The 14,725-nt window shown below is 40.4% G+C and overlaps 2 protein-coding genes across 28 annotated transcripts in view; one reads left to right on the forward strand and one right to left on the reverse strand.

Moving 5' to 3' along the window:
- rims1a (regulating synaptic membrane exocytosis 1a) overlaps positions 1-9,095 on the reverse strand; it is a 33,128-nt gene extending 24,033 nt beyond the window's left edge. For 11 of the 25 annotated variants that reach the window (XM_077614162.1, XM_077614164.1, XM_077614161.1 and 8 more), the window contains exons 1-4: positions 8,237-9,095; positions 6,541-6,615; positions 3,484-3,694; positions 2,303-2,314 (exon numbers count right to left, since the gene is read on the reverse strand). In XM_077614162.1, coding sequence (XP_077470288.1) covers positions 2,303-2,314; positions 3,484-3,694; positions 6,541-6,615; positions 8,237-8,388 — 450 coding nt within the window. In that variant the 5' untranslated portion in view covers positions 8,389-9,095. The remainder of the gene's footprint in view (positions 1-2,302; positions 2,315-3,483; positions 3,695-6,540; positions 6,616-8,236) is intronic. The other 14 variants (XM_077614148.1, XM_077614159.1, XM_077614139.1 and 11 more) reach the window with 2 other exon arrangements.
- Positions 8,138-14,016, forward strand: asrgl1 (asparaginase and isoaspartyl peptidase 1). Of its 3 annotated transcripts, none has more exons than XM_077614167.1 (8): positions 8,138-10,126; positions 10,651-10,846; positions 11,034-11,176; positions 11,524-11,678; positions 11,901-12,022; positions 12,509-12,619; positions 12,746-12,961; positions 13,666-14,016. In XM_077614167.1, the coding sequence occupies exons 2-7, from the start codon at positions 10,660-10,662 to the stop codon at positions 12,955-12,957; spliced, it is 930 nt and encodes a 309-aa protein (XP_077470293.1). In that variant the 5' UTR covers positions 8,138-10,126; positions 10,651-10,659; the 3' UTR covers positions 12,958-12,961; positions 13,666-14,016. The 3 variants fall into 3 exon arrangements, with proteins under 3 accessions (XP_077470293.1, XP_077470292.1, XP_077470294.1); XM_077614166.1 differs by having other exon boundaries at positions 12,746-12,956; XM_077614168.1 differs by lacking the exons at positions 8,138-10,126; positions 13,666-14,016 and having other exon boundaries at positions 10,695-10,944; positions 12,746-13,053.
- Positions 14,017-14,725: the final 709 nt, after the last annotated feature.

Raw genomic sequence — 14,725 nt, forward strand, 5'->3', positions numbered from 1 at the left:
AAGCCTCCACTGCATATTTTTATGAAGAAGAGCAGTAATATATTATGTACTATAGGATATAAATGTGTTTAATTATTCACTTTGGCAAAATGTTGAACTTTCTTATTGCATTCTCTTATGCAAAATCGATGTTTAAATAGAAACACGAATGATTGAACGGTGAGATTAGTAGGAAAGTTTACATGTACATAAAGTTATCATTCTTACTGGAGCAGTTAATTCCAAACTAAAAATGACCAGCATGAAGGGGATGTGGAGCTACAAAGCCCAATGACCTTATGATACTGTAATTCCAAATAGTATTCTATAACATCAATGGAGAGGCATAAACAAGGGAAAACTGTATGTACACCAAAATAGAAACAGATATGCAAAAACAATGGCGACAACATCGGACACATAGACACACTGGCAACAACGCGGCTATGCACTTGCTGATCTACACACAAACAGGACACACATACAAACACACGACTGCAGCAGCAGCGTGTCACATAAACATAGTAAGATCCTCCAGAGATCAGTTTGTGAGTGAAGGAGAACTACAGAGAGAATAGCTTTTCCAAAGATGGAAACTAGGACACAAAACCCGTGTGTGTTTGTTTGGCGTCCTGCAGCATCTGTGCCTGTGTGCATCCATCTGTGTGTGTGTGTATGTTGGCTAGATATCTGGACTCACATACAATGTGTGCATCAGTGCTCATATGTACTGTATATTAAATGTGGTAAATGTGGATGAATTTTCAGGAAAGAAAAGGAAATTTTGAACAAAAATTTGTAGTTTGACTTTAAAAGGCAAGCATTTGTTCATAGCTCATGTTTGTTGCAATTAAAATATTAAAAAAAAGGTTGATGGACTAATCCAAAATTCCTGTTGTGATCGGATCAACTTCAAACTTAAGACATTATGTTGAAAATGAAAGGTAATCTAAAGGTTTTATCCATCAAAGGCTGTAAGGTCCCTTTATATCTATATATTATTAATTATTTATTACAGTGTGAACACTAATGACAAATTCCGAATATCTGACATAACAATTTATACATGTTATTGATCACTATTGCCGTCAACAACATTCAGTGGCAACCAGGCAAACATACTGTCACGCAACACTGCAATATCACATTACACACTAAATGCTTGCCACTTATTAGGTGAGAAAGAGTCCACGCACAGCCAACAGAAATTAAGGAGATGGAGAAGGAGGTGCAGGGGTGGGAACAGGAAGTAGTAGCGGCCAATGACAGTTTGACGTATGGCACCGGCACAATGCGACTGTGCCCATCTATAAATCCTGAGCTAAGGATGAAAGACTGCCACAAAGTAGATTAGTGTCCACGGCAGCTAATGAGGTACTACATCTCCACACCACAGCTCACACAAAACACAACACACACATACACTACATGTACAGTACATGTGCACATACCTAGATGGCAAATCTACAGTACAGTAGCATGCAAGTCGAACAATATATAATACACACAAATACTACCCATTGTATGAAATACCAATGCAAGATGCAATGCTATTTTTTTTAAGAAAGCAACAAAAACTTGCAAAAACATTTTATGAACTTTAACTTTCACGTCTGAATAAAAAGGAAATAATAATAAAAATCATAGATGGGTGATATGTTGTATTTTTTCCTCAATTTTACATAAAGTTTGGAATATCAGTCAATATGCTACTGTAATTAAAACAAATCAATTGTATCATATAGTTAAGAAATTAAGTATCCTCCACATTTACAAACCACACATGCACAGAACCAAAAATTAGATAGACGTCTTCTGTGAATGAGCACACTAACAGGAGGGACAACAAGCAGCAGTCACAAATAACTTTATAAATACGTATATATGTTAATGTGGAGAAAGAAGCGGAAGAAAGATGGCCCTCTTTGGACCAGTCAATGAGAGAAGCACATGGAGGCGGACACAACTAGCGAGACTACCAATCAATAGTAATCATGAGCCGCTCTGGCATTAACAGGAGATGGCACATCGCTCAGGCTTTTTCTACAGTGTTGTGCTACGACAAAGCAGCACATCTACAAGAAATGATGTGCTGCTTTGTCAGTAAATCAATACATATACATTTTCAACTGTTTTTTTCAATTCCACCCTTAATATCATATTGCTGCCAAAACTAGATTAATTTTTTTCATCTGCAGTTGCGAGTCATCCAAAGAGTGAACATTGTTTTTATATTATTGATCTTGATACAATAATAGGATCTTGATATTTAAAATACATATAACTGATGAACTTTATTGAGACAAAAAAAATTAGTACTCACCACTTTGTCCTCCTTCAGCCCGGTGAACCATACATGGGGAAAAAAAGTGAAAAGCATATTCAGGAAGTTGTGTTAATGACATAGCCATCACTCTACACATCTGAAAGTATTTCAGTTTTTTCTTCTATTGTTTGATATTCTTATGAAAATGTGATATAAAACTGGAGCCCACCCAATCAAAACACCTGCTACCCCATGTCAGGCAATAATTAAGGGAGACTTTTGGTTGTATGAGTCCGAATGGGATCATTAAATGCCACACCGGGAACACGGGGGTAGGGGGGCACACCACCTTAACACCTTAGCTTACAGACACCTCTCCCCTGCAGTGTGTTTATAGGGCACCTCTGCCCCCCTGTGAGACCAAGACAGAGTGGGATTCTACCCACTCTATCCACAACTCAGTCTAATGCCCAATTAACCTTTAGCAGGTTACGCCTGGGTCACACAGTGTACTGACACTGTGGTGGGGTCACACACATAAGAGTTTTATAACCATATTATCTTGTTGGCTGCCATAAACGTCAATCAAATTTGATGGTCGATCGCTGCCAGCCCCCAGTCAAATTGGATTGGACATCGATCACCGTCGGTGGCAGTGGATCCCCCCCCCCCATCCCATTTGAAATGGATGTAATGTCTAGCAATGTCAATGTTTTTGAATAAGTCACATGCTCAAATTCACCTGCCACAACATGAAGGAAGGGTTGTATCAAAATGTTTAATTTATGATTAATTCTTGATACTCGCTCGCACTGTTGCAATTTAAAATTATATGCTTGCCTATAGGTATTTAAATAGAGATAGCTTTAAAAAGAATTGCTTTGCAGGTTTGACAGACATACCGTCAGAACCCGTTGTGACAGCTGATGAGTCTATCAAAATTTATGGTACACGGGGCAATTATTTGCCTATGCACTAAATTCAAAAAATGAAAACAAGCATCTATTTTGCCCTCAACTATCATAATAATAATATAATAAAAATGACACTAGTCCATCCTTGTTGTAATTACAATACCAAAATACCGTGCCATAATACTTTTACTCAATATTTCCTTGAGGGCCAAAGGCCATTTTTTTGTACTGTCACTTTGCTTTAGTGACATGGAAGAAAATAACATTGACATTTATGTGACTTTACTGGTGAAAAAGAACTAAAAAGGTCACTCTCTAGCTCACCGTATTAGATCGAAGGGACACCCTCCCTCCGCAGCGGGCACAGAACTTGGTCTGGCAGTACGAGCACAAATTTCCACAACCATCTGCAAACTTAGTCTTCTGGCAGATGCCGCAAGTTGGGGCATCGTCTCGGTGAACTGCTGAGCCTGCCGCAGCTGTGGCCTGCCTGATCACTGTCTCCCTGTAGCTGGAAAGCTGCTGCTGGATGCCCCTGGAGCAAATAAAATGTGCGGTGAATACTGGATGAACTGTAGAAATATGGAAAAGAAAGATGAGGGGACACATTTCCATGAATTCACACTATGTAGGAAAGTAGGTGAGGCCACTCTGGTTAATGTAACACGTTTGAAAATGTTTCACTTAAAGAAGAAATTGAATGTACATATGCAGACTGAGTCATGACAAAGCAACAACTCATAACATGAATCAAAGATGGGTTTGACAGTAGAAGACACTATATCTGCTTCAGGAAAGAAGCGTTGATATTTTTGCAGGGCGGTGGGCTGTAAAAGGTGTTTCCCAACCTTTTAACTAATGAAATAATGTCTTTACGCCTCAATGCGCCAACGGTGATGGATTTGACCCAGCGCATGAGGATCCTCAAAGGTCTAGAATGAATGAATTTAGTGCAGAAGAACTTCAAAGTGATCCCATCAACCAAACAAATAGGCGTCTGGATGAATAAGAACAGAGATTGCCAACTAGGCTTTCTCGCAAATGAACTGCCCTGACAAATATTAGTCCTTGTAAATAGACAAATATTCTACTGAAGCACCTCTAAACTGTTTGGGCTTGGTTTTCTAAGATCCAAAATAGTAGGCACTCAGGCATTTTGTGCCTTTTTAATAGACCAAATGTACAAGTTTGGTGATGGTTGAAGCAAAACGACAAAGAATAGCACTTGCTGTGCTTGCAAAATTAATGGGCAAAATGCATCCCCAATATCTAGTCAGATTCTGTCTCTGCTATTGAATGTCATCACTGTGAGAACCTTCCGCATCTCTCTGTGAGTTCCCCAGGAAAAGTTAACAAAGAACTTGATCAATATCTCATTAGGTTCCAGCAATGGTTTTGGCTGAGAATTTGGAAGCTCAATCATAGCATAATCACGATAAAACACATTAGAGAAGACCTTCTGTTTGACATTCAGTACTTGTGTCCAAACTAAGCCAAATAAAAGGCAAAGCGCCTCAGTCCAAGAGGTTCATTAGTGCTACTAAACCAAATATTGGCACATTGTGTCTTTAGTCCTGTAGCTTTTATTAAACCATGTTGGCTTGTTGTCGGGATTTGGAGCCAGTTTCAACTATTCCCTAAAGGGGTACGGTCCTCTGAGGCTTATATGAGTCATTCCTCTTATTCTTGGATCAATATTAAAATAGGAAGCAGACAAAAATACAAAAAAATTGTGTAACAGAAAATCCCCGAATAACAATTTAAAACTACATATTGTAGCTCGTATGTGCATTGACTCTGTTTACTAAAAAATGCTACACATTACAAATGTTGCCATTTTCTGATTTTACAACTAGTTATACATCCGTTTTTTGGATGCCGTATGTAATAATTTGAGGTGATCATACCTTTAAACCATAACTGGGAAGTGACCTGTGACCAAAATTAGTTTGACACCACTTTTCTACATCATTAGGAGTGAACTCAAATTTAAAATCACATCACTTGTTAATTACATTGGATGTAAGACGTTGAAGTTAAAATTTGACATAAATTTTAGAATGCTCCCATTATGTCTAACAAGGTGTCTTTCTCGGAGTTTTTTTTTTGCATGCAAAGCAAATCCACCCACATTCCTTTTAGCGCCTTATTTGCAGCAAATACTTTAGCACCTTTTTTAAAAACAGAATCTGCTGGACTTTTGAAACTTGCATTGCAGTATGACAACACCCTTCACACATTTCACATTAGATATCGTTTTAGTGTGCTAAATTATAATATTTGTGTCTTTTAATATAATTTAACCTTTTGAGTACTATCCAGAATGTCACCCTCAAAGGTGGAGTGATGTCTTCCATCTCATTTTGGTGCATTTGTGTTATAGCTCTACCATCACACCATCTTTATGTGCATGCATGCTGTGTGTATGTGAATCTGGCTGTTTATGGCATTACCAGGCCATATGGAGCCCTGTCTGGGGAGCACACTACCCACTTAATTCTTCTGTTGGCTCTGGTGCTTCCTCCATCTGCCTCTCCTATTTTCTCCCCTCCCTATTGGTTGATGTTCATGGACAATATCTGCAAAAAACAAACTTTCAAGACTTACCAAACCCTTGATGAAAAGGAACAATGGACTGCCTTATGAGGAGCAAGGCATGCACTAATGCGACCCAGCATGGTAAGTTCTCTACCGGAAGTGAGGAAACTTGGAACAACAGAGCTAGTCTCAGCTTGACCGAGCAAACAAGAGAGCCTGCGTGTGTCTGCTTCCATATGGCCACAGCAAGTATTATACAGTACAGTACATGTACAGGGGAAATTATTCTGGTGCATGAGTGTGATTATCAAAGCTCCAGTGAGTGCTAATTTTAAGTCACAGATAGTGTTCTATATGGTTTAAGTTTAACTTTTAAAGTTAAAATGCAAAAATATTGTGAATAAAAACATTCTTAACTCCTTACTTGTCATTGACAACGATTTAAAGTGGGAGAGAAATCCATCAGCGATCATTGGCTGCCAACCCTCCCAGTCAATAAAGGCAAAAGTATTATGCACAGGTGATTTACACCAGAGACACTATTCATGAATGAATCCCCGAGATGTAAGATGACCACACCCCTTCATTCCCTTTGAGGGTGACTTTGTGGACCGCTTTATTCAAAAGGTGAATTAGTATTATAAATCCTCAGACATTATTCTGCCAAGACTAAAAAATTGTAATTTGGATCAGAACCAAACTGTAACACATTCAGAGATACCATGCTCTGAATACTGTATGCCAGAATAGTGACATTATGATGGGTTTATGTAATGACAAATCAAGAGACCATGAGAAAATTCTGTAACAGGGGAAATAAAAGATGTTATTCAAGCCACTCACCGGACATCGTTTTGCTGCGGCGGTTTTTTCTGCCCAACCAAGTTTACTGTTCTCGCTTGGATAGGCTTCTCCTCTCTGAAATATACCCCCCAAAAAATCTGTCAATTGAGTTATTCAAATACATGACATATTTAATAAAAAATATTCTATTTGTGTGCTACAGTTGCCTGACTTAGGCACAAGCAGCTTGGGATCAATTCCCAATCAGTGATTATGTGAGTGTAGATGGTTGGCAGTTCCTATATTTTCTTGTGCATTAGTTGTTCGTTGCTTTAGTAAATCCTTTCCATTAAACAGTGAATGGGACACAGGCTTCAGTGCGTCGATCTCCATCAAAACAGTGATGAAAGAAACCTGTGCTGATGCTAGTACAAGTTAAGACTTGTAAGCACTGACAGTCTTATTTGCACCCTCTACTGTAACAACATGTCTGAATCCTTGACTTCTGAAACATTACTAAAATTGATGCAAGGCCACTTAGAGCTGGAGCTATATATTGGGCATTTCCTACTTTAGATGCAGTGAATCGATCCTCCATTCCAGTGCTAGGCTATCAGTCCACGCCGAGTGCTTAAAATAGAACAGAATTGTACAGCTTGAGGAGCGTGTAGCTTAGGTGGGTCATCCTATCTATCTGCACGGTAACGTGTGCAGCATTGTGTAGATTCTATGAAAAAAAATGCTTTACTTTGATGGATTATGTAGTACCGACAAAAGGCGGTGCGCTTGGGTTTGTTTCCACACTGATCACAATGATAAATGTTGGACTTTTCTTAACATAAGCATGTATAACGGAAGACAGAGGAGGAGGATGCACAGAGTGGACACAAGCCATAATATTAAACAGACACCTTCTTCCTACTCTGTTATTGGGCTGCTGGTTCTTTAACAGCCTGTCTGTTTGCAAGAGCTCTGGCCTACATATCGTGCCTACATAAGGATGGGAAAGGCTCAACCGCACCCCAGAGCTGGAAACAGCAGCTGTTGAGATAGATGCTGCACCGATAAAAGCCAACAGGGAGGGTTTTACTTTTACTATGTGCCATGTCAGGCATCAGTGAGCTTTCTGCTATTCCGCCGCCCTCTTCCCGCTGTCTCTGTCAATGAAATACTTCAAGTTAAAAGCAAATACAGTCCACTCGACTGAAACATAAGCATGACTCACAGCAGTGATGCTAATGAGACGAGTGTAAATGAGAAATTAGTTTCTATTTCTCAAGGAAGGGAGTAAACGAGGTGTCGTGCTGTTGGGCATGCGGCGAGGAGCCATACATGTCAATACCAGAACCTTTAGCAAACCTGCTTCACTTTTTGACCTTGTTTTATTGCAATGTTCTGTGTGTGTGTGTGTGTGTGTGTGCCTGAGAGAGAGAAGAGAGTGTGAGAGAGAAAAGAGAGAGAGAGAATGAGAGAGAGGCACAGAGACCGCGAGAGAGAGAGAGAAATGCAGAATAGCCACCCATTCACACACATGCGAACACATGCATGGTCCAATACAGTAGAAAAGAGCTGTGATAATGATGCTGAAGCACTAGTTACACAAGAGAAGAAGAGGAGCACTCTCTCTCTCCCTCTCTCGCTCTCTCTCTCTCTCTCTTCCTCCCTCTCTCCCTCTCTCTCTTTCACGCTCACTCACGCGTACGCACGCAAACACATACACGCACACACAAACAGCAATCTATTTTTTTTAGCTTACTTTAGCATGGCCTCCTCCTTGGCGTCTTCCTCCCGTTGCCGAGCTAGAACAGCCATGATGATCTTCCTCTCCTCCTCAGTCAAGTGGCTCAAGTCCGGCTCTGGGATGGCCTGAGCGACGGGTGGACCCCGAGGGCCTAGCGAGGCGAACATCTTGCCCACCTCCACTCTCCTCTCCACTCCTCTTCCTTCCTTCTTCCCCTCGATTGGGATGACGAAAGCCCGTTGGCAAAGCCCACGGATCACGACATGGCCCGCGGATGAAGCAGTTTAAGGAGCGACTGATGCGGAGTTCCCATGGCGGTTGGGGGGAGGCACCCAACGCTGGAGCGGCGAGGGCGGCGTCGGCGGCGGCGTGATAGTAGCCGTGATGACAGCAACGGTGGTTGTGGTAGCTCCAATGTTTCGGATTGACGTTACTGCCTCTCCTTTTCCCTCTTGCAGCTCCGGTATCTTCTCACCCCCACCCCACCCCCCGCCCACCTGCCCGCCTCTCCCCCTCCACCACCTCCGTTTTCACGGGGAGTCCATTTCTCCGGCGGTCGGTGCGGACGCGGGCACACGGGGATGTTGTGGCCGACCAGAAGAGAGGAGAGGAGAGGAGAGGAGAGGGGAGGAGATGGGAGGTGGCGGCGGCGGCGGCGGTGGCGGCGGAAGGCGGAAGGCGGTCTCCGCTCGACCACTGACCTAGCTGCGTCGCTGCAAGGCGAGGCAGACACTTCTCGCTGATGCTGATGCTGATGCTGATGCTGCTGTCAAGGAGACAGAGCAGTCAATGGGACCGCAGCCCCTCAAGCGCGTTCACTTCTCTTGCAGCAGGAGCGCGCCGCCCTAATTTGAGAATGGGGGGCTCCAAATGCGCGCTCACGACATTCTGTCGCACGTATCAAAATAAAGGCTTTCCTCAGGGGCCAGATATCAGCTTTTCACGCCCCCAACTCTGCTTTCATTCACCTATCCTTTAACTCAACATTCAAGTGTTTGGATTGAACATTAAGCTCATGATAAGGTGATAAAGCAACACGTTTCTGGAACATCCATTCAGCAATAACCCTAATTTAACTCATTAGACTGCTCTCTTTTTCCCCTTTTGCTCCCTGTCTCTTTAAGACGTAAACGTTGCCAGTATGACAAGATCTTTTGCTGATTGGTCAACTTTAAGACATGCAAAAACACATCACAGTCGTAAAACCCAACCAAAAGACTCTTGAAAGTGTTCATCTAGAACAGGGGTGCCAAACAAGTTAGAGTAAAGAGCAAAAAATAATAATAATAATAACTGTGAGAGAGTTACCTGCCAAAACAGGTGATGATTGGCAGTCCCTTACGTTAGAAGCAGCATTAAAAAAAACAATTTGACAAATTATTTTTAAAATATAATTTATTATTTGTTTTTAACTTATCCTGATGAATTTGAGTGTGTTTTAAGAGAGAATAAAAATAAGGGAAACATGAAACGAGGCAAAGAGCCACAGTATTACATAATATGATAACAAGCAAAGAGCTGCATTAGTTTTGTCCGGGAGCCGCGTACGGCTTGAGAGCATTATAAACAAATAAATATAAAACTGTCTTCAAATAGTGATTGCAAACAGTGTAAGTGTATCAGTGAAAATAAAGAACAAGGGATCATAAGACTCTTATGAGGATAAGCAGTGGAGAATGAATGAATAAATGATGATGTTAAGCGTACTGAAGCGTCTAAACTAACCTCCAGTAGAGGGCGACATGTCCAATCTTTGCTGGTTGTTATTTATGGATCTTGCATAAGAACAGGGATTTCATTTATTTATTTATTTTAGCTTAGCGAGGCAAGGAGGAGCAACACAGTCATGAGACAAGCCAAGGAAAGGTGCAAGGGGCATTTCCAATCGTTTCGGCTTTCCTCTTAGTAAGTATGCTGCTCCCCAAATTCTTGCATAGCAATATGTATATTATCACATGACCTAATTGATAGAATTGGTTCTACCGGACAATGTGTTGATGTGCTGTCATCTTTTTATTTGACGGTTTAACCTGCTATTGGCAGATATTCAATGGACTTATGTCATATTCTTCTTTGTTTATGTCAACATTGTATATACCCGACCTAGAATTTGCTGGCACTGTAAATGACAACCATTGAGTTAATAATAAATGAATCAAACGTATGCATTTCATTATTGTACCTTTGATTAATGGGTGTCACATGCGATATAGACCATTTTAAATAACTATGAAATCACAAATAACCAGCAAAACAGAAAGGTTTTTTCCCCCAGCAACCATCCTTTTGCCACCACTTTACATGACAAACTGATTTACATAGAAATCAAATTTTATAACAACGTACAGCAAATGATATATATACTAATATACAAGAAGTATTATGAATTCAAAGTTTGTGTTATAATTCTTTTTCCAACTTTTGCAAAGGTGATCAACATGCTTCCTGTAATAGTGGTTCATGGAGGGGCTGGCACTGTGCCGAGTGAGAGATCAGAAAAGTCTAAGGCTGGGGTTTGTTCAGCTGCTCGATCCGGCTTTGCCATGCTCCAGCGTGGGGGAAGCAGCATGGATGCTGTTGTTGAGGCTGTGACCAAGTTGGAAAACAACCCCAACTTCAATGCAGGTGACCTGCTAGCATTTTGAAGCATTCCCTGGGAGGGAAACATTGGAGTCATATTGAAACTGAGAAAAAAATATGAAAAGGCCTATCAAGAATGTCCGGTTGGTTTCTCACTATTTGTGCTATAAGTTTTGTGTGCATCACGTGTTGGGTTTTCCGCTGTCTAGACATTCATGTGGAGTATTTTTAGGGTGTGGGTCAGTACTAACCATCAGTGGAAACGTGGAGATGGATGCAATTGTGATGGATGGGAAAACACTGGCTAGTGGTGCTGTCAGTGCTGTACGCAATATAGCCAACCCTGTGCAGCTAGCAAGGCTGGTAATGGACAAGGTGTGAGTACACAATGTTTGGGCATCAATGTGTTTTCCGTCCTAAAGTAATCCTTTACCCAACCTAAAATATGATACTTTTTCCCAGCAATTCATAAAGTAAAACTATATTTTTGCAGCAATAATATTCATAATCCATTGTTTGGTCTCAACCTACAAACCTGACTAATTTTATTAGAAAATAGCAGGTTGGGTCTTCTGTCCTCATTTTCTTGACTCACGAACTCATCTTTCTTTCACTGAAATCTGTGAAAAAATGTCAACTGAATTTGAATGAGATGCCCAAAAAATAGCTTGTAAACATGTTAAAAATTCATTTTGTATTATTAACTTTGATCTTCATTCCAGACCAGTCATAACTGTCTGACAGCACATGGTGCTAATGAGTTTGCCCGGGCCATGGGAGTCCCTGAGGTGCCCCAAGAATCCCTCATCACCGAATACTCTCGAATGCGTTGGAGAATGAACCTTGCACCTGATGCTAACCCTGTGGAGTGCCAAATGTAATTTGTGTTATATAATACTAGTTATAAATACATGAATATTTGATGTATTTTCAACTAAAGAGAGTTACACAATGACATTTGTTATCATTTTTGTCTTGTAGAAACTTCAAATTGAAATAGCTACATACAAATGCAAAAAAGGGTCCACAAAGCAAATGCAGAAGTTAATGATTAAATGGAATCAAATGCCACTTCACAATTAAAATGTATGCTGTGCAGGGGAAAGATGGGAACCGTCGGGGCAGTGGCAGTTGACTCCGAAGGTAATGTAGCATGTGCCACTTCTACTGGTGGGATTCTGAACAAGATGGAAGGACGTGTGGGTGACACACCATGCATAGGTTAGTCCTCCAATCGAGTGATGAAGTTATAACATTTTATCCCGTGAGATGAAATTGTAGTGTTTTTTTTCTTAGGATGATTGAATGAATGGAAGGGGTCAAGCACAGAATGTATTCTTTTCCGGTTAATGTTTGATGTTCAGTCCGCTGCAACCGATTTAACTTGGTTGATAGTTAATTTGTAATTCCGTGTTTTCTTTCAAAACTCTCAAAAATTTGTGCATTTTCTTGGGATAAGGTGATACTACCACTACTGCAGCTACTGGTGTTGAAAAAAACATGCTAACATATGGATGCATCTTAAAATTTGAACAATTTCATTTCACATAACCAGTAACAATGTTCAGTGTAAATAAATAATTACTTTTTTGGTCAAATAATTCCCATTGTTCGAACTAAAATATGTGAGTTGAATTTTCAATGAGGGTTAATTTGTCAACTATTAAATTGGAAAGATGTAAATTCTATTGCTTTTGTATGTATCAGGGTGTGGAGGCTTTGCTGATAATAAGGTTGGAGCTGTGTCAACAACAGGCCATGGAGAGGCTATAATGAAGGTTACTCTTGCTCGACTCATCCTGTTTCATATGGAGCAAGGTACAGACATGCTCGTAAACATGCACACACAACAGCATTGTTTTAAATACACTCTTCTGAATTTTGTGTCAGAATAGTTTGTTGTCTAATCTGGGATTTGACGATCATGAAACATTCTGTTATCAGGTCTGTCAGCAGAAGCTGCCTCTGATTTGAGCCTGAATTACATGAAGTCGAGAGTGCATGGATTGGCTGGGGTGGTGACAGTGGATCCCCTAGGTCAATGGGCTGCCCGCTTCTCCAGCCTTCAAATGGTCTGGGCTGCAGCCCAGAAGGAAACCCTGCATTATGGCTTGTATGCTGGGGAGCACTTCACCGAAAGCATTGAAGAACCATAGTGAGGCAATTTCACTTTGGTTTATTTTAAATCTGATCATTTGAATTGCGGTTACAGTTTGGAACCAGAGTTTTCAGCTGTAAACTAGGTAGTATGTTGACAGTATATATATATATATATATATATATATATATATATATATATATATATATATATATATATATATATATATATATGTGTTTTTAATAATTGTGTGTATTGTTGTCATAAGATTGTATTCCTTCTCTAGTACCGATTCACAAATAAATGCAGTTACTGTGATTAGATGTACGTATTTGATTGTGAAGCACTCTAATGCTAAACTCTATGAAAAGCATGGTGTGACTGTGTCAATATTAATCCCAAGTTATCAATAGGCCCACATGCTCCTGTTGGCTTTTTCCACAGCCCTCTGATTTCTGTTTTTTGTTTTGAGTAGCAACTCCAAACCTAGAGGTAACAGGATCTAAAGTCAGATAAAATACAGTAAAGCGCTGAGTGAGGGACTGAAGTGTTTACACTGAAATCAGAGTCAGTTGTGGGGATTAGTTGACATAGGAGTCAGCACGCCTTACAGACAATTCCCATTCATTTTTCACATGGAAAATGTTGGAAATTATCAGGTTAAACCAATGTGTTTAACTCAGTTAGATGCTAGTTTGACTGATGGGAAAACATTGGTATGTAATCTCATCTCATCTCATTTTCTGAATCGCTTTATCCTCATTAGGATTGTGGGGGGTGCTGGAGCCTATCCTAGCTGACTCTGGACCAGAGGCGGGAGACACCCTGAATCGGTGGCCAGCCAATCGCAGGGCACAAGGAGACGGACAACCATGCACACTCACACCCATACCTAGGGGCAATTTAAAGTGTCCAATCAGCCTACCATGCATGTTTTTGGAATGTGGTGAGGAAACCGGAGTACCCGGAGAAAACCCACGCAGGCCCAGGGAGAACATGCAAACTCCACACAGGTGGACGTGACCTGGATTTTGGTATGTAATCATGTTTGATGCTTGCATAATTCCAATTTTCTCATATTGGCATCATAATATGACAATAAAGGCTTTCTATTCTATTCATGTTATGTCTTTATGTATCAGTACAGCACAATGTTATCTTCTCTGTTATAATGCTCTATATCTGAGTCAGGTGAAATCTAATAATATAAATATATAACATATATGTTTTTCATATAGCAATCACTTTATTTGAAGAGGTGGTTGTAACACAAGTTTACTTAATTGTGGAATTACGTTCCCTCAATTAGAAAATTTTCATTGCGTTATGATTTTGAGAAAGATATTTGTTTTATTTTGACAACAGCCATTTCAACCGGAAGTTGATTAGCTTTGAGGCTAACATCATGGAGAAACCGGTAGGAAGAAGGGGGCAGGACTCCCTGCTCTCTTGCCCCAACAAAAAGCTTTGCCAAGTTAGACTAAAGTCTTTCCTACAAGAAGTTGGCTTGGGTTAGCACTTGATACAAATTCGCTTTAAATAATTTGAAGGATTCCACTAAAAACGCGGCGATGAACAACCAGGTCATCCTTGTACGATGGAGTCGTGAAGGACAAGTGACCGGCAGTTTTGACAGAAGACTAAAGTTCTCTTATGATCTTCAAAGAACTCTTACATTAACATAATTTATTTTAAAAACAATTTAAAGGGAACCGCCATCCCATCCCCGAATGTACATCGAAGTAAAGCAGCTCTTGTTCCAGTTGTTGTCGACGGCAAAGTAGTACTCATGGTGAGTTCATGTACCCTTGTTAGTACATCATTTT

Source organism: Stigmatopora argus, chromosome 11, assembly GCF_051989625.1.
Source record: "Stigmatopora argus isolate UIUO_Sarg chromosome 11, RoL_Sarg_1.0, whole genome shotgun sequence".
Taxonomy (NCBI): domain Eukaryota; kingdom Metazoa; phylum Chordata; class Actinopteri; order Syngnathiformes; family Syngnathidae; genus Stigmatopora; species Stigmatopora argus.